Source organism: Zootoca vivipara, chromosome 4, assembly GCF_965207765.1.
Source record: "Zootoca vivipara chromosome 4, rZooViv2.hap1.1, whole genome shotgun sequence".
Lineage (NCBI taxonomy): Eukaryota > Metazoa > Chordata > Lepidosauria > Squamata > Lacertidae > Zootoca > Zootoca vivipara.
Window position 1 is genome coordinate 99,479,980 of NC_142587.1, and position 19,827 is coordinate 99,499,806.

At 50.5% G+C, this 19,827-nt stretch overlaps 1 protein-coding gene across 1 annotated transcript; it reads right to left on the reverse strand.

The window, feature by feature from the left end:
- Positions 1–628: 628 nt before the first annotated feature.
- Positions 629–13,803, reverse strand: PHOX2A (paired like homeobox 2A). Its single transcript, XM_035116773.3, has 3 exons — positions 13,581–13,803; positions 4,022–4,209; positions 629–1,290 (listed from the first exon to the last, which is right to left on the reverse strand). Exons 1-3 carry the CDS (start codon positions 13,801–13,803, stop codon positions 847–849), a joined length of 855 nt encoding a protein of 284 aa, XP_034972664.1. The 3' UTR covers positions 629–846.
- Positions 13,804–19,827: the final 6,024 nt, after the last annotated feature.

A 19,827-nucleotide genomic window follows, 5' to 3' on the forward strand; every position in this document is an offset into this window, starting at 1 on the left:
CAGCCCCAAATTCCTGGCGAGTTCATGAAAAAGAAGCAGAGTTCGCCTCCCCCATCACTCGCTGTTTATCTAATCCCTTCTGGAAACGACATAAGTGGCTTGCTTAACACAACTGGGGGGGGGGTCCATTCTGCTTATTTCCTCCTTTGCTCACTGATGCCCACTTGGCCAAATTTGATTTTCCGCGGAGACGTTGGGAAAACCACTGTAACAAAGCCCTAATGCTGTTAGATTCCACATCGTCCTCGGTGACCGCTGGCTGTGCAGGCTGGCAAGGCGGGCAGCTCAGTCTTTCCTGTTCCTGCAGCCTTTGAAGCAAGCCAACAAGTCACCGATCGGGCCAGGAGGGGCTCCTCGCTCAGAATCACTTGACATCAGGAAAAGGAAACAAATTCTACTCTCTCGAGGACAAAATCTCTCACACAGAAACCAGCCAAGGTTGGAGGCCAGGGCTGGGAGCAGCTGTGTCCCTTCAGATCGATGCTCGCTGGACTGCAACTCCCAGCAGCTAGCATGGGGTGATGGGATTTGTAGTACAGCAAGATCGGGAGGGCCTGCGTGGATGTCCCCAGTAACTGATGCAAACAAGACTTCATTTTTCCAGACAGAGTTGGGAAATGGGCGATGCCTTGAGCAGGCCGGGTGACTGGCGAGATCTGCCCAGCGAGACGAATTTGTGGTTGCCCGGACACGGCGAGATGATGGCTGTTGTTCCCTTAAGGTTGAGCCGGGCCCTGCCCCGCGAGACGAAAACTAGCAGCTACAGAAGGAGCGGAGGAGGGTGGAGGGGAAGCTATTCTGTGGGGCACCCAGTGGAGCAGGCTGGCGGCGCTCAGTCCGAGGCGGTTAGAAGAGGTTGGCCTTGAGGGGGTTCGGCTTCCGGTGGAAGGAGGAGAGGACCCCAGAGAAGGGGCCTGACATGGTTTCGGCCGGCTGCCAGGCCTTCAGGAGGTCGGCCGTGTTGGTGGGCCCATTGCTCGTGCTGACCCCAGCCCAGAGGGGCGCCTTGAGGGCTTGGGTGGCGTGGCTGGGACCCAGACCTTGCTGCCCGGTGCCCGGGCTAGGGCTCAAACTGCTGCCAGGACTGTTCAGGCTGCCAGCTATGGGCAGTGAGGCGGTGCTGTCCGGAGTGGGGCTGCAGTTGGACTCCTTGGATTCGTCATCCTCCGAAGATGAGCGGGGGTCTGGCTTCTTGCTGGCCGAGGGGCCACCGTTGCTGCCATTCTGGCCCTTGGCGTTGGCCGCTCGCTCCTGCTTGCGAAATTTGGCACGGCGGTTCTGGAACCAGACCTGGATCGGAGGAGGAGGAGGAGGGGAGGCCAGGTGAACAACAAGCAGGCATTGGGGTGGGGGGAGAGGGGAAGGCTTGTGTAAAGAAGAAAGGGCTGCAGCTCAGTGGCAGAGCAGCTGCTTGGCATGCAGAACGTCCCATTGCTTGGCATGCAAAAGTCTCAGGGACGATTCACACCCCGGCCAGCACCTCTTTAATCTTCTATCCTCGGGCAGGAGATATAGAAGCATAATCAGTTGTACCAACAGGCTAAAAAACAGTTTCTATCCGTGGGCTGTTAGGCTGCTGAACGGAAAATAATATAGCGCAACTGACTTTCGGGGTTGGTGGGTTGTGCGACAAGCACACAGAGTGCAATGAGATTGAGCATTTGGGGGGGGAGGAAGGCTTGGTTAATTTCATTGTACACAGGTTGACAATAAAGGTATTTTTAAACTCCCATTAGGGCTAGGAGAGACTCCCTGCCTGATATTATTATTATTATTATTATTATTATTATTATTATTATTATTATTATTAGGCCCTTCATCTGTAGATCTCAGGGCGGTTCACAATATAAAAATACTAAAGTTTTTTCAACCAGTAATTCTTGTAATTGTTCCAAAATTTGCATCATTGCAGATAAATCGCCACAGGAACATTTAATCCAGATCTGTGTCCACTTTTGGGGGTTGTGCCTAGGTACCCACCCTGGTGATAAAAAGGCCTTTTTAAATGAGATTCCTGCATTGCAGGGGGTTGGACTAGATGACCCTCGGTGTCCCTCCCAACTCTACAGTTCAACGGCTCTATGATTCTGTGAAAATACATAATGGAAACAAGAGCAGAAACTAAAACCCATCTCCGCATGGTCTCCCACAAACACATTTAAAAAGGAATACAAGATGTTAATCAGCCAAAGGCTTGGAGGAAGAGAAAGGTTTTCTCCTGGCGCCTAAAGGTGCTTAACGAAAATGCCAGGTGAACCTCACGGCAGAGCTGCTGCCAGTCAGTGTGGGCAACACTAAACTAGATGGACCAATGGTCTGATTCAGCATAAGGCTCTTTAATTCAGTTCTCTTCTCCCGCCCCGAGAACCATGAGGACTAGAATACTGAAGTTTGTTTTTAGGTGCCAAGTCCGATCGCCTGGAGGATTGGAAGGGCTGGGAGAGCCTCCAAGTGGTCCGCAAAGTGGGGGGGGGGGTTTACAGTGGTGGAGCTTCATGCTCCGCCACCGGGGGCAGAGAGCAGGCGCGCTGCCCCCAGGGACGTGGTGCGCATTTTGGGGGCGCGGTGCACATTTTGGGGCGGGGCGCGCGTTTTGGGGGCGGGGCGTTGTGCGCAGGGGCGGGGCGCGCGTTTTGGGGGTGGGACGGGCAGCCACGATGGCACCCCTGGGATCGCGCTGTCTGGGGCGCCCCGCCCCCACCGCCCCTATCTTCCTACACCCCTGGGGGGGGTACCTAGAGGAATGCTAAGAGGCAAGGGGGCAGCAGGGGGGGGGCACTGGATGTGTAAATGACTACCCCACTTTGACAAACTGGATTTTGAAGAGATGTGCCATTAATTGTTACTGTTTTGAATTTTAGTGTGTTCTTACCTTCCTTAGCGGAAACTGCTATTCTGAGTTATGCTTTTTTTAAAAAAGAAAAAAAGGTAGACTAGTGGGCACTGGAGATGGGTTCGTGGAACCTAAGGGGCGGGGTTTCAAAAAGGTTTGGGAACCACAGGGGGTAGACAATATTGAGCAAGGTAGGCTTTCTCTGCAGTGACGCACAGGAAAATGAGAGGTAGCGTGACATAGTGGTCAGTGTCGGATTTACGTATAAGCTAAACAAGCTCTAGCTTAGGGCCCCCCCTCTCTTGGGGTTCCCCCCCAAAAAATTAAAGAAAAAACAACTGGATGTACATTTCCAAAATATAAGATAAAAAACAAATAAAATAAAACCTACATACAGCAACAGTGTTTTGTGTTGTGTAGGCTCCTATGATGTAAGTCATGGGCCCCTCCTGCTAGCCTGCTCCCTAAAATATCCCTGGTTTGCTCCTTTCTATATATAGGGTGCCTACATTCTGCAGGGACTGGGTGCAAGGCAACATGTGCAAATGGCTTGAGATACCTATTAGGTCCATAAATGACCATATAGCATATATTCAACACAATAAGCAGTGACAATTTGTTGTTGACAAAGGACATAGAAAGGGCCCCGTTACCTTCAGTAGCTTAGGGCCTCATCAAACCTAAATCCGGCCCTGATAGTGGTTAGGACCTGGGAGACCAGGGTTCAATTCCCCACCGGGCCATGAAACTCACACGGTGACCTAAGGCTGGTTACTGCCTCTCAGCCTAACCTACCTCACAGGGTTGTTGTGAGGCTAAAACGGGGGAGGGGGTTATGCCCTCACCCTTAAGCACCTTGGGGGAAAGTTGGGCTATAAACACAGCAAAGAAGACCTGGGATAGCTCAGTCGGTAGAGCACAAGGCTCCCAATCTCAGGGTCATGGGTTCAAGCCCCATCTTGGGCAAAAGATTCCTGCACTGCAGGGGGTGGGACTAGATGATCGCCAGGGTCCCTTCCAACTCTACAGGTCTAAGATTATTTAATTTAAATGCAATAAATAAATTGCTCGGAGCAATTGGGGCTTTCAGTGGATCAGCCCCTGTCCCCCCCCCAGGAAAATGTTTTATCCCCCCCCCCCGCTTAAAAAAAAGGATCAGCATTGCAGCTGACAGGAAAAGCTTCTCACCTGCACCCTGGCTTCTGTGAGGTCTATTTTGAGGGCCAGCTCTTCCCTGGTGTAGATGTCAGGGTAGTGGGTCTCTGCAAAGACTCTCTCCAGCTCCTTCAGCTGCGAGCTGGTGAACGTGGTGCGAATCCTGCGTTGCTTCCGTTTCTCGTTGATGGTGGAAGGGTCCGAGAAGAACTTGTAGGGAACTGGTTGAGGAGAGAGGAAAAAGAGAGAGCCCCTGGCTTAGAAGGAGGAAGGCGTGGTCACGTGGCGTGAGAGTGGCACAGTGGCCCACGGCATTCCTGCATTGCAGGGGGTTGGACTAGAGGACCCTTGGGGTCCCTTACGTCTCTGCAAGTCTATGATTCTGCGCTGCTGGGCTCACCCCTTGTCCATTTACCAGTATTGCTGGTTTGGAGCAGCCTGCCCCAACCTGGTGCCCCAGAAGATGTTCTGGACTGCAATTCCCATCAGCCCCACTTGGCATAGTCGTGGCTGGGGAATATGGGAGTTGTAGTCCAAAGCCCCTGAGGCGCTTCATGCTGTGGAAGGCTAGCTTGGAAAGTAACCAAGGTTCCCCTCTGCATCCCCTTTGGCTTCAACTGTAAAATGAGAAGGTGGCTTTCAGCAAGTCACTGCCTCTCAACCTCACATTCCACCACCCCAAATCCACAAAATGGAGATAATTCTACGATCCTACCTTACAGGGTTCTTGTAACAATCTCTCCGTGTAAAGCACTTTGTACACTGTAAACAGTGAGCTACCAGGGACATTCGCAGTGTCAGGACTAACATACAAAGCTCTGAATGACTCACGACACAAATACCTACGTAAAATACCTCCTTCTCAATAACAACAATCTTGGATCCTAGGTTTTATTGTATTTTTAATATTTTGTGGGAAGCCGCCCAGAGTGGCTGGGGAAACCCAGACAGATGGGTGGGGTATAAATAATAAATTATTATTAGTATTATTTTCATTGGCAGGTGAGGCCTTGGGGGGTTGTGTGACAGGGCCTTTTTGGTGGCGGCTCCCCATTTGCGGAATGTCTTCCCTGGCAAGGTGCATCCATCTCTCATTCATGGCCAAAGGAACCTTGAAATTGTCAGCTGGGAAAATACAATTGTTTTAAAACTGTTCTAATAAGTTCTCTAAAGATGGTGCTTTAAATATGTGTCTGCCACCCTGGACTCCGTTTGAGGGGGAAGGGCAGGATATACCGTACACTGAATAAACCACAACAATGGCAATCAATAATGTAAGCACTAAGTATTAGCAATCATACCAGGCAAGTGGCTTAGAGTTCAGAATAGGATCCTGCAAACTGACTAGAGCCCAACATTTGTCTGGGGAGGGGCCCCTTTCCCCATCCCCACCCCCAATATCAATAGAAGAAAGAAATTTTAAAAGCGGAGATGCTAAACTGCAAAACTGGTACCCAAGCTAATGCTTGCATAATTACAGTGAAGATGCAAATGTGTATCGCCGACCATCGCTAGGGGAACAACTTAATAATATAACCGCTAAGATAATGTAATCATTTAATAATATAACTGCTTCATAATATAACCGCCAACTTCTCTGAAGAGTGGGGAAGTTAAATTAAGAAGTATGCATAGGTTTTCTGGATTATACCAGTATTTTAAAAGCATGTGGCAATTTCAGCAGCCAAGACAGCAGCACCCCTCAAAATTCATTGTACTTAGGAGAGCTGCGGAAGAGACGAAAACCGCACCAATGGCTGTTGTTCTTATAGATGCATGTAATCTTTTAGAGTTACACAGAATTCCTTGGCTAAATGAGTCTTCCTCGGACGACACCTGCAGGTGCTAATGCTGTTTACAGCCAGTCATCAATAACATACATAAATATAACCGAGAAATCGTGGTGTTGTTGTTGTTTCCTCTTCTGACTATTTTATAATTAAATTGCTGGGAGTTTGTCAGCTGCCCTCAAGTAGATATGCTGACATAGACAGACAGGCAGGCTGTAAATTTCTTAAGCTATGGAAAGAAAAGTTGGCTTTTAAGGACACACCTGAAATAGGAATTATCCAGCTCTGCTCAGCTCACCTCAACATCTCCTCTAGAGGCCAGGGATAAAACCGGAGTCCTTCTGCAGGCCAAGCAAATTTTCTGCCACGAACCACACACAAATCATGCAACAGGTGCGCTGGGTGTGTGTGTGTAAGGTGGCTCATGGCAAAACATCTGCTTGGCCTGCTGGAAAAGGACCCAGGTTTAATCCCTGGCCTCTCCAGGGTGGTTTGGGGGCCTGGGGTAGAATCTCCTGCCTGACACCCAGGAAAGATGCTGCCAACCAGTGCAGGCAATATGTGGTGGATAATAATAATAATAATAATAATAATAATAATAATAATAATAATAATAATAATAATAATTTATTATTTATACCCCGCCCATCTGGCTGGGTTTCCCCAGCCACTCTGGGCGGCTTACAACAGAAAAATGAAATAAAATAATCTATTAAACATTAAAAAGCCTCCCTAAACAGGGCTGCCTTCAGATGTCTTCTAAAAATCTGGTAGCTGTTTTTTTCTTTGACATCTGATGGGAGGGCGTTCGACAGGGCGGGCGCCACCACCGAGAAGGCCCTCTGCCTGGTTCCCTGCAACTTGGCTTCTCGCAACGAGAGAACCGCCAGAAGGCCCTCGGTGCTGGACCTCAGTGTCCGGGCAGAATGATGGAGGTGGAGACGCTCCTTCAGGTATACTGGACCGAGGCCAATGGGCTGGCTCAGTATTGAATAAGGCAACTTCGACTTCCCCATGTCAGGAAAAGGGCTTGGGGAAGACCTCCAAACCTAAAAGTAGAACGCCACCTCCTTCCACTTCCGTGCCTCTCTGGAGAGAAAGTACCCAAAATCGAGGAAAGCCAAATAGCTGGGGGTCTCCTGAACCCCGAAGTGTCAGCCCCGACTCTTGTGGCAGCTGCTGCTTTGCGATTCTGAAGCCCACACGGCCGCAAATAGCGCTCGATCAAGCGGGTGGTCGGGAGGAGGAGACCCTCAAGTCAAGCCTTTTGCTGGGCCTGCCCCAGCGCTGCATGGGCGGCAGCCGGCAGCCCGGCGTCTGGGTGACGCGATCTCGCGGTAGCTAGCGCGAATCCGGAGTGACTTCGGTTTACACTGATGATGATGAGAGCATGAGAAGATCTAGACCAGCATCCTATTGTCACAGTGGCCGCCGACATTGGGGAGCCTGTAAGCATGATACGAGCTCTGGCCCCTCCGCATTTTCCACCTACTGGGATTCAGAAGCATCGCTGCTTCTGACTGTGGAGGCAGAGCCGAGCCATCCTGGTTAGTAGCCTTCGATAGCCCTAACCTCCTCCATGAATCTGTCTGATCCTCTTTTAAAGTCACCCTCTTTTAAAGCCGCCGTTGCCTCCAGTGGCAAGGAGTTCCACATTTTACCTCTGTGTTGCTTGAAGAAAGACTTTCTTCTATGCGTCCTGAATCCTCCTCCGACATTCACCGAATGTCCGCGATTTCGTGTGTTATAAGAGGGAGGAGAGCTTTCCTCCATCCACTTTATCCAGGTCATAAAATTCTCCAATCCACAATTACATCTCCTTTTCTGCAGCCGTTATATCGGGGTTCCTTCAACGTACCCGCGAGAGCGACGAGTTTTCAGTTCCAACCCAACTGTCTTTACTCCGCCTCAACTGGCTCCAGTTTGCTGGTGCGCTACCCGCGCTTACTCGGGAGTAAAGCCCTTCCAACGCGCCGCGCTCTGACTTCGAAGTGGACGGGCTCCGCCTGCTGCCTCCCTCTCTCCCTCGGTTTCAGGCGGAGCTGCTGGATCGGCGCTGCGCTTCCGCCGGGATCCCTCTGCGCTGCTCACGTTGACTCGGAGGGAAAGGATCCACGCTGGGATCAGGGCCCAATACCCCTGCCGTCCCTTTGGCTTTGCTGAGGAGATGTCAAAAAATGATCCCAGCGAGGTCGGGAGTCGCGATTTGTTCCCCCGCTTCTTAACTCGGGGTTCAGTCGGGGCCACTTTCGGAGGCCTTTGGGCTCATGGGGGCGGGACTTTCTGGAGAGCAAAACACGTAGCTCTCTAAATGACTTGGCTGAAGGAATTGAGGGAATTCTCATCCAGTTTGCAGGCTGGACACCAAACTGGCGGAGGGGGCAGCTAATGTCGTAGAATCGGAATTCAAAATGACCTTAACAGATTGAAGCCCAAACTAAACGAGTGGATTTCATTCCTGCACTTAGGCAGGAAGAACCAGATGCACAAATTTAAGATGGGGGGGGGGGAACCTGACTTACTAGCAGGACAAGGATTTAGGGGTCATTGTGGACCACAAGTCAGGAATCAACCGTGTGATGCAGCGGCAAAAAAGGCTAACACTATTCTGGGCTGCATCTACAGAAGTCTAGAAGTCAAGGAAGGAGTAGCCCCTCTCTAGTCTGCCTTGACAGACCACACCTGGAGTCCTGTGTCCAGTTCTGGGCACCACAATTTAAGAAGGGTGTTGACAAGCTGGAAGGTGGGCAGAGGAGGGTGACCAAGATGGCCAAGGGTCTGGAAACCGAGCCTTATGAGGGATGGTTGAAGGAGCTGGGTATGTTTAGCCTGGAAAAGAGGAGGCTGAGAGGAGATAGGATAGCCATCTTCAAATATCTGAAGGGCTGCCATATGGAAGAGGGAGCAAGCTTGTTTCCTCCTGCTCTGGAGGGTAGGAATTGAACCAATGGCTTCAAGTCACGAGAAATGAGATTCCGATTAAACACCAGGGGGACGTTTCTGACAATAAGAGCTGTTTGACCATGCAGCGGTCTCCCTTGGGAGGTTGTAGACTCAACCTCGGCCCTCCAGATGTTTTTGGCCTACAACTCCCATGATCCCTAGCTAGCAGGACCAGTGGTCAGGGATGATGGGAATTGTAGTCTCAAAACATCTGGAGGGCCGAGGTTGAGGAAGCCTGTTGTAGACTCTCCTTCCTTGGAGGTTTTTAAGCAGAGGTTCATTGGGTTACCATCTGTCAGGGACGGTTTAGCTGAAATTCCTGCATCGTAGGGGGTTGGATTAGATGACCCTTCTGGGGTTTCCCACCCAACTCTACAATTCTATGCCTGACGAAAGACAAATTAAGCCAACTTTATTCTGGTTGCTTTTCGTCCTGACTGGCTTTTGTTTTCCATCTAAGACCAGGCGATCCATATTCGTTCAGGTGCTCAGCAAGGCTAGGGAATGCGGGAGCCTCAATAATGTCAAAGCCAGGAGCCCTTTTCTCCCGTCCCCGCCCTCACTCCCGTTGTTTAAAAGGCGGGTCGTACTCGTTATTTGGGGTAGGAGGGTTGCGCGTAGACCGGATTAACTCAATCCAAATTAACTCAAACGGATTTTATGCAGATCGATGAGCTGTCATGCAAGAGAATAAGATGGTCCTTCGATAGTTAAAATTTATATATATATATATATATATATATAATTAAAATAATTTTAAAACTCTGGAACATTTATTAATAGGCAGCAGCGGCGCCGTTATATTGCCCGGTGGCGATGGCTGTGGGGGGTTATCTCTGTTTATTTAGCTCTGCCCGGGCCAGGAAGAAAAGGAGGAATCGGATCCTGCTGCACAGAGATGGAGGGAACATCCCCAAATGTTCGGGCTGAAACCCGATTGCCATTTTTGTGGCGAATAAGCGGCGCTTACTTCCGAGTAGAGAGCGGCCGCCGCCCGTTGCATTCTGCGCAGTAGGCAGAGTCTTAAACAATAAACAAATAAAGCATTAAAATAATAAATAAAAATAATTGAAGTAGTTAAATTTTAAAATTAAATTGAACATATCGGTGGCCTCCTAGCTGTTTCCTGGGTGCCGTTTTTTGGTCATCATTCCGTTTGAGCAGCTGGATTCCGGGTTCAAGCGCCGTGCTTGGCCGCAATCCTACACGCGCTTTCCCCGGGGAATAAGTCTCCGTGGATCTCAGGGAGGTTTACTTCTTGAGTAGACAGGCCTAGGCTAGCGCTGAGAGAAGGAACCCAGAGCGCGGCTGCGGATGGAATTTCCCCTGGATGGCATTTATTGCTCCGGATACGGGAAAAAAGTGCGGCCTAGTGGTTAGAGCGTCGGACTAGGATCCCCTATCGGCCATGAAACTCACTGGGTGCGAGTGACTGGGGGGCAGTCATTGCCTCTCTCCGCCTAACCTACCTCGCAGGGTCGTTGTGAGGATTAATTAAGGAGGAGATATAGGCGAGGTATTAATAATAATAATAATAATAATAATAATAATAATAATAATAATCCTTGGTGGGGAAATGCGGGTTATAAAGGCAATGTATAAATGCAATAAATAAGAAATAAAATGGTGATAACTGCTGGAACACCAGGCAGCCGCGTTGGATCACATATTTCCTGGTAGTCGGGGACTTAATAAATGAATTCCCCAGCTGTTGCCTGGAGAGTTGCAAGCCTGACGCGCCCACCCCTGCTTTCATTCTTGAATTCTTGAACACTCGGTCCGCTTTACATCTATACTTCGACATTTGCAATACAGTAATCCTATTTGGCAACGATGCGAATGAAATCTGAGCGGCCCACGGTCGTCCAGTCATTCTGTTTTAAACTGAAGCAGCGAAAGTGATTCCTCTGTCCCCAAATTGTTGGGTACCTTTTCGAGGTTCGCCGACTGAAACTCTTTCTTCACCCCCAGGTCGATTTCAAGCGCCGTTTGGTCATCTACACAGCTGCCTTGAAAATGAAATCGACCAGGAATTCATTCTGACAGCATCATTATAAACCATATTCATTTTCAAGCGTATTTCCCTTGTAAAAATGCCTACAATTTAAATCTCAGGTAAGATGCTTACGACAGCAAGGGTCTCGCTTTGAGGAGTGGGCCGCCTCCCTTATTTCGGAGTCTTGTTCCTTCAAACAAGAGACCTCGATGTTTTGATGTTCTGTTGCTAAATCAGGATTTGTTTCCTATTTGTTCCTAAATCCGAATTAATTTCCTACTTGTTGCTATATGCGGATTCGTTTCCTATATTTACTGTCGAGCGAATGAGTGGGTTGGAATGGCTAAAAGGTTTATGAAACATCCATCCGGTCCTTGCAAACCGACGGACTTTCATTGCAACGAGTAACTCCAGAAGCAAAATCCGGATTGTGTTCTGCTCGTGCCAGAAATGAAGGGAGAATGAAATAATTCCGATATCGCGCAAAGTCGCGTAAAGGCGGTACATTAGGGCTCGTTTCCAGGTCCATTAAACTCAACTGAAGGTTTTTTTTAAATATACTTCACCCTCTCCCTCCCCCATCGGATTCAATGAGACATTCAGGCCAAACCCCGACGTCCATTTACTTATGGGGAAAACTTTCTTCTCTTACACGGCTGATATCCGATTATTAGATCCTGCCCAAATTCTCCCAAACCGGAATGGCATTTTAAAAGCGACCCCAGAATGGTGAGATGCGCCGGCGGTTTTTTTCAAGCATTGGAGGATAATCGCACCCCGCTGCATTTCCTCCCATAGCTGCCAAGTTATCCCTTTTTTTAAGGGATTTTCCCTTATGCTGAATAGGCTTCCTCTCGAGAAAAGGGAAAACTTGGCAGCTATGTTTCCTCCTAGCTGAAAAAGCACAGGGGGGACGGGGACGGGAGGGGGGAACTGGACACACGTGGGAAAGAGATGGATATTTTGAGTTTAAATCGTCGTGGTCCTGTATTTAATTTCCTTTATTTTACATCGCAATACAGCATCGCCCAAGTGGGCTCAGTCCGGGTTGGTCTCAGATCCAACGTGCTCCTTGAGAGAGGCATGAGGCGTGCGCAAGGTTTGGAGTCACACAGAACGCTTCGTCCGTGCCAGAATAAATAAAAAATTCAAAAAAATTGTCCTGTGGCACCTTAGAGACCAACTAAGTTTGTTCTGGGTATAAGCTTTCGTGTCCGTGCACACTTCTTTAAATACCGTGATATTCGCCCGTGGCAATAATTGCCGAGGAAAATAAGAGGAAAGCGGAAGGGATCTGTTGTCAAGAGTCCCTGGAATCTTGTGCATTGCCCAGCAGAGATTGGGTTGGCTTGTAACCATATCTTTATCGTTGATAGTTTTATTCTCTGCATTCCTAGTTTACCTTTTCCTCCAAAGAGCTGGGGGGGGCATTCAGTCCCCATCTCATTTAATTCCCACAACAACCCTCTGGGGTAGGCTAGGCTGAGACTGAGTGACTGCCCCCCAAGGCCACCCAGTGACCGAGCAGGGATTTGAACCCTGGTCTCCCACTCTAACCGCTATGCCACACTGTCTCTCCGTGTGTATGTGTGTGAGTGAAATTAACACCCTGTCTGCCTCTCCTGAAGGGTCTTGCCTCGCTTGCCTACATTTACACAGGAGGTGGAAGCGCGTCCTTCTTCCACCGCGGAGACCAATTCCGGCGCACGATGCGCATTCCAAAGCGTAGGCGAGGATAAGCCCCGCAAAACCCAGAATTTCTTTTCAGGGGTGGGGAAAGAATTACCTTAAAAGCGCCTGGGTTTTACAGGAAAACCCAGGAAAGGTCTTCTGGGGTATCTTAAAGGCAAAACAGATTACCTGTGGCAAAGGAAACCTGTTCGTCTCTAGGATACCATCGGATGATTTGCCGTCGTCGGTCCCCCCCCCCCAAACACAAATTAATCCATCAGATTCCACATCTGGAGATTTCTCTTCCAGATACTTTGTAAACGCAAATCCTTTCTCCCGTCAATTTCCAGCATAGTTTTAGTTAGTTACAAATTTTGCTTCGGAAATTATTGCAATTAAAAAAAAAAGAAATCCCCGTTAGGCTGCTAGTCTCCTCGACGATGCTCAGCTAAGAAACCAGGTCCTGGACGCTTTCAGCCCGAACCGGATCGCGCCCTTCTTGGTAAACTAGATAAACCTCTACCTGCCAGCCTAAAAAACCGCCAGCGACCGACCGACGCTTCTTTCCTCCAGATTAATAAATTCCATGAAAAAAATAGTATATATATATTTTTCTGGGAGCAATTTCTGCAAAATATCGAATTAGATTCCTTGATCTAATCCTTCCATTTGCTCTAACCCGATTACGCATTAATTTGTTTTGGCTGTGAACAGAGGGGCGACGGAGCCCTTTAACTCGATTAGGCACAAATGTTATATCTTTATAACTGCATTTTGCAAAATTGGTTTATACCTGGTGGGTTGCGAGCTCCCCCCCACCCTCTGCGAAGGGGGGAAAGGAAATAAAGCGGCGAGGGTCGGCCGGGTTGCAAGACAAAAATTGGAACCAGGGAGAGAGAGCCAGCCAGAGGCTCTGGGCTTCTTTTTTGGGGGGTGTCTCTGCCTCCCCAATATTCCGAAGGAGGAGTCCCTCGCTCCTGGCCCCTGGAACCAGCGAACCCCACTCGGGAGCGGCTTCCAGGCGGGCCGGCCGAAGCCGCGCCTCCGGCCCGCGGGGCAAACCAGCCCGGTGCCCGTCTCAGGCTGGGGGTGCCCTCCTCCTGCGCGCCTCGGCAACGGAGCCCTTGTCTCCTAGAGCTCTGGCACCGGGAGCGGGCCATCCATCACAACCGGCCGTCGGCGGCGCCCTTACCTGTGGCGTAGGGCGAGGGCTGGTGGTCTCGGAGGGCGCCCAAGGTGCAGTTGGCCGTGCTGAGCGGCGGGCAGGCCGGGCTGGCGGCGAAGCTGCTGCGGATGGGGTTGTACTGGAAGGTGTTGGCTTGGCTGCAGGAGTTGAAGTCCGCGTACGCCGACGCCTCCATGGCCGCCATGCAAGAGTCGTACGAGTTCAGGTAGGAGTAATCCATCTTGTACATGGGGAGCCGGGCCCGGGATCTGGAGATCTGCAGGGTGGCCGGCAGGCCCGGGGTGAGAGAAAGAGAGAGGGAGAGGGAGAAAGAGGGGCCCCCCTCGGCTTGGACGGCGGCGGCGGCTGCAGGTGCCTGTTTGCGCTCTGGAGGCGCACCGACGGGGCGGACGGGTGATATAGTTGGCGGCGCGCGGGGAAACAAGGGACGAGGCGGCGGGTCCTTTGCATGACAATCTCGCCGGGAGTCGATTGGGGGGAGGGAGGGGCGGCCAGGGAGGGGGGGCGGCCCGCCGCCCCGCCCACCCCTCCCTCCCTCCCTCCGTCGCTCAGCCAGCCGTTAACCCTTTCGGGTGGCATCCTCAGCGCAGCAGGAGAGGCTGCAGGATGAGTCCATTTGCCTCCCCTGCCAGAGAAGTTTCGCCACGCAAGCTGCCACGTTTCCCGTGTTTAAAAAACGTTAAGGGCACCAGGAGAATCCGCTGGATCAGGCCCATCTTTCCAGCGTCCTGTTCTCGTGGGGGCCAAGCAGCGGGTCTCGTACCCCCCAAAAAGGGGAAATTGCAGACAGGAGCACTGCTGTAAAAATATAAGATCAGGATCAGGATCATGGTCAGGTACGCCAACTTGGGGGGTGGAGTTAGCCCCACCCCGCATAATCAGTCACAGGACGCACAATGCGCGCACAATGTTTGCATGGCAATGCCCATCAACTTGGGGTGGGAGGCCCCCTCAAATATTTTATGGCGGGGTCCGAAGGGGTCTCGGCTGCTATGTCTATGTCCAGCACCCTGCTCTCACGGTGCTCAGCCAGATGCCCGTTAAGGGAAGCCAGTGAGCAGGATACGAACCCAAGAGCAACGTTATCTCCTCTTGGGGTTTGCAGCGACTGGAATTCAGAAGCGTCTCTGCCTCCGACGGCTGCTGGCCCCGCCCCCAACTTCCTCTGGTCCAAAGGGGAAATGATAAAGGACCCACATATGATATCCACCATTGCTGTCTCCCTCTCCTTCGCTGGTGGGAGGGAAACATACTGGCCTGCCTTGCAGGGCTGTTTTGCGAGGAGGGCTGAGCGCAGAGCCTGTGTTGAAACCTGCCCTTGTCATTTCAACAGCAACAAAATCCTGCACTCATCCTCCTCTCTCCCGCGCCCCGTTTGTTTTCTCAGCGTTGACTTTGCATCCAAGAGCTGGAAGGTACACCAAAGGACATCTAGCCCAACCCCCGGCAGTGCAAAACTTGCCCAAGTTGCGAAGAAACCGGGGGAGGGGGGGCGTGAAAGTGTAGCTGGGCGCGCGCAACGAAAAGGCCAGTGTCTGGATGTTTGGGGAGGGGGGAAAGAGAAAAGCAGGAGTGGGCCGCCTCCCTTATTTCGGAGTCTTTTCGTTGCGCGGAGTTTGGCCAGTTGGGCGGTGAAAACCGATTCTCAGGCTAATATGGTTCGCGCATACCGGGCTGGGCACAAAAAATAAAAGCGATTTAAAATCTTGTTTTTTACTGTCCCCTTCTCTGAATGGTAATCTCTGTATGGTCAAAAGGGGAGGGTAATTTTCATTATTATATGATTTATATACTGTATACACAATGGCGAGATGCTTGCTTCTGTCGGCTCGCGGGAAGAAGCTCCTGGGGTGGTTCAACATGAAGTGGCTTACCTCCGAGTAGACCTGGCGAAGGTTGTAGGGTGAAGCGCAGCAGCCGCGGGGGTGGGGGCCCCATGTGTTGGGGTGGGGGAGGGGGAGCAGGGCAGAAGGGGGCACCCAAGCCTGGCGTCCAACGTCCAGGACTTTTTGTTTCTTTCTCAATTTGTGATACAGTAGTATAAAGTAGATTCTCAGGCTAAGCCTCCTGCCCAGACTCCGCTAGCGCATCGCTTGCTCGCTTATTCATTTATTTATTGCATCTAGCCCACCTTTTTCTCTCAAGGCGACGTGCGTGGTTCTCCCCCTCCTCATTGAAGCTCTACGGCAACCCTGCGAGGGAGGGGAGGCTGAGGCAGTGACTGGCCCCCAAGGTCACACATTGGAGCGGTGGATTCGAACCCTGCTCTCCCGTGTCCTAGGGCTCTAACCACTAGGACACGCTTCCTTTCCCTTCTGTGCAGCGTTCTGTTGGGAGGTCGAGGCAGATTCCTTGGCGCATCCTGCCGTCCGGCTGGGCTCCTATTGGGTTGACTCCAGTCGGGGTGAAGCTTCCGAGAGTGGATTTGTGTGTTCCCCCCCCCGAAGTCGAGGGGAAATGGGAGAGGGGTAGCTGCTTGGCATGCAGAACCCCCCCTCCTTTCAGCATTGTCACCTCTTGCTAAGGGGATCCCGGAGCACATAATGGGGAACGAGCTTCCCTACTCTTGACACCTAGGAGCATGGGGTGGCGGAGACTGCCTCTTAGGCTCTGAGTCTTTGTCCATCTAGCTCAATAGTGTCTGCACTGACTGGCAGCCACTCTTCCCCCCCCCCCCCCAGGCAACCTGACCTGGAGATGCCACTGAACTGGGGATTTTTCTGCATGCAAAGCAGGCCTTCTGCCGCCATGCTAGGGCCCTGAATCACAGAACTGTAGAATTGAGAGGGACCCCCCCCAACGGTCATCTAGTCCAACCCCCCCCCACAATGTAGGAATATCAGCTAAAGTGTTCATGACAGAGGGCCACTTGCCAGTCAAAGCAGAGAGTCCTGCGCTTGCTGAATCGGATCTGGGACGAGGCCATTTCCTCTTCCCACCTTCCCAGTCTGTATCTGTCTTGAGCCTAGGCAAAGTTGAGAAGGCTTAGCCCAGCCAACACCCCAGACCTCCAAGGTAGCAGCAGGCAAGGAGAACTACTCTTCTCCCTCTGAACCTGGAGACCAACTGCCAGTATCCAAGGCAGCAGCTTCACCACATCCCCCTGCAATCGCCCCTCAATGCCTCTGTTTCTTCATGTGGTGCACGGTTAAACTGTGGAACTCCCTCCCACATGAGACAGTGGTGGCTGTTGTTGTTGTTTAGTCGTTGAGTCGTGTCCGACTCTTCGTGACCCCATGGACCATAGCACGCCAGGCGCTCCTGTCTTCCATTGCCTCCTGCAGTTTGGTCAAACTCATGTTTGTAGCTTCAAGAACACTGTCCTTGAAGAGTCGGACACGACTAAACGACTAAACAACAACAACAGATCTACATTGGCCTAAGTAGTTTGGAAACACACTTGTACAGGACAGCAGTAGCTGTCTTGAGGACATAGCTGCCAAGTTATCCCTTTTTTAAAGGGATTTCCCCTTATGCTGAATAGGCTTCATCACGAGAAAAGGGAAAACTTGGCAGCTATGCTTGAGGACTTGAGGATAGTCCCAGCTTGGCAAAGACCTTTTGCAGGGAAAGAGAGTGTTGGTGATGTCAGAACAGAGACCCAGGGAAGTCTGCGGGGGGGGGTACCTCTCTTTTTAACACACCCTCTGACCTTCCTTCCTTCCTTCCTTCCTTCCTTCCTTCCTTCCTTCCTTCCTTCCTTCCTTCCTTCCTTTGCAGACACCATTGCAAGTTCTATTTTCTATGGTGATGTGTGTTCGTGGCAGAAATCTCCCCAATAAAATATAATTTCAAGTGCACCTCATGATAACCAAAAAGAAAGCAAGAATGGGCACCCCCCTCTCCTTAAAGGTCAATCTGCATATATGACCCAGAGAAATAGTTGCCTTTATACAAACCCTCTTCTGTAATGTCTGAACCGGCCCCTCTGGCCATGGAGTGGGGTTGGCAGTGTTGGGGGGGGGGGGGAGAACTTTGACATTGCAAATGCACAAATACACCTTCGAAATTAGAAATGGACAGTGTCTGGATGTTTGGGGAGGGGGGAAAGAGGAAAGCAGGAGGGGTGGATGGTGGAGGAAGAAGCTCTTTCCCCTCTGGTCATTAAGTGGTTAATGTTTTCCTTAATTCCTTTTAAAGGCAAATATCTCCCTTTCAATCTTGGCACTAAGCAGTCCCTGGCCCTCCCCGCTAATTCAATCACCCCCCTCCCATGCCATCAGACCCCCAGGACTCCTTTGTAGGAGAGCAGAGCCCAAGCTTTGGTTTACAGACGCAGCAGAAGGGGGGGGAAGGGGGAGGTCCCATTTCACCCCCATTTACGCACCTGCCACTGAGGAAAGGGAGCCAGGGAAATGTTAACATTTGGGGGGGGTGTATGCAGAGACCCAGGCCTTTCATTGCTATTAATGGCATTTTTTTATAATTATTGCGAACTGCCTTTTAAAAAGTGCTGCCTTGAAGGACTCTGTTGTCGAAAAGAGAGCAGAAGGAGGTGGGTTTAATTCTTCCACCGGCTCCTTTGGCTGCAGCTGAGCGGAGGGCATCCTCAGATCATTTATTTATTTATTCCCTATCAGGGGTGAATAAAATAAGGGGGCGGGGAGGTAAGCCCCGCCCCACAAAATCACTCACATGATGCGGTGCACACATCATTTAAAGTTGGCTCCGGGTTTCCCTATTACCCCACCATCAACCCCAAAAGGCCCCCAGCAACGAACACATAATAACATAAGGAGAGTTTGCTGGAGTTTTCTAGTCCAGCATCCCATTTTCACAGTGGTCGACAACTGTGTAGGGGAAACCCACAAGCAGGATCCAATTCCAGCATCCCAGAAAAATACAAAAAGCTCTTTCCAGCCTCCCATTCACTTTTTATTTTTTTAAACAAGCTGCTGGCGGTCAGTGTAGACAATACTGAGCTAGATAGACCAGTGGCCCCAACTTTAATGAAAGCAGGGAGCTGTTTTCTACCAACACTTTCCACCTTAGGGCCTTATTCAAATGTCAGCAATATTCCCCATCCTTTTCTTACTCCATCCTACTGTAGATTATAAGATCATTCTGGGATTTTGTGTGTGTGTGTGTGTGTAATTTCTGGGTTTCTGGCCAGGACGCACCACCCAGTTAGGGAGAAGCAAAAATCCAAGATTATTAGCATGTTATTATTTCTGTGAATGCAGAACTTGCAGTTTTCAGGTAACAGTATTCAGCCCTGATCCTACTCCTGTGTCCTACGAAGCAAATCTTCCTAAATCAGCCTTCCCCCAACCTCTTACCCTCCCAATGTTTTGGAATATTATAGGGGAACTGTGGCCGGAGCCCTTACAGAAGGGGTCAGCAATCTTTTTCAGCAGGGGGCCAGTCCACTGTCCCTCAGACCTTGTGGGGGGCTAGACTACAGTATATTTTTGGGGGGAGGGGGAATGAATGAATTCCTATGCCCCACAAATGAAAGGCACAAATACAGGATGGGAGACACCAGGCTTGAGAGCAGTACATGTGAAAACGATCTAGGAGTCTTGGTAGACCACAAACTTGACATGAGTCAACAGTGTGATGCAGCAGCTAAAAAAGCCAATGCAATTCTGGGCTGCATCAGTAGGAGTATAGCATCTAGATCACGGGAAGTAATAGTACCACTGTATTCCGCTCTGGTCAGACCTCACCTGGAGTACTGTGTCCAGTTCTGGGCACCACAGTTCAAGAAGGATACTGACAAGCTGGAACGTGTCCAGAAGAGGGCAACCAAAATGGTCAAAGGCCTGGAAACAATGCCTTATCAGGAACGGCTTAGGGAGCTGGGTATGTTTAGCCTGGAGAAGAGAAGGTTAAGGCGTGATATGATAGCCATGTTCAAATATATAAAAGGATGTCATATAGAGGAGGGTGAAAGGTTGTTTTCTGCTGCTCCAGAGAAGCGGACACGGAGCAATGGATTCAAGCTACAAGAAAGAAGATTCCACCTAAACATTAGAAAGAACTTCCTGACAGTAAGAGCTGTTCGACAGTGGAATTTGCTTACCAAGGAGTGTGGTGGAGTCTCCTTCTTTGGAGGTCTTTAAGCAGAGGCTTGACAGGCATATGTCAAGAATGCTTTGGTGGTATTTCCTGCTTGGCAGGGGGTTGGACTGGATGGCCCTTGTGGTCTCTTCCAACTCTACGATTCTATGATTCTAACCAAGAGATGCATTTTAAATAAAAGCACACATTCTACTCATGTAAAAACACGCTGATTCCTGGACCGTCCGTG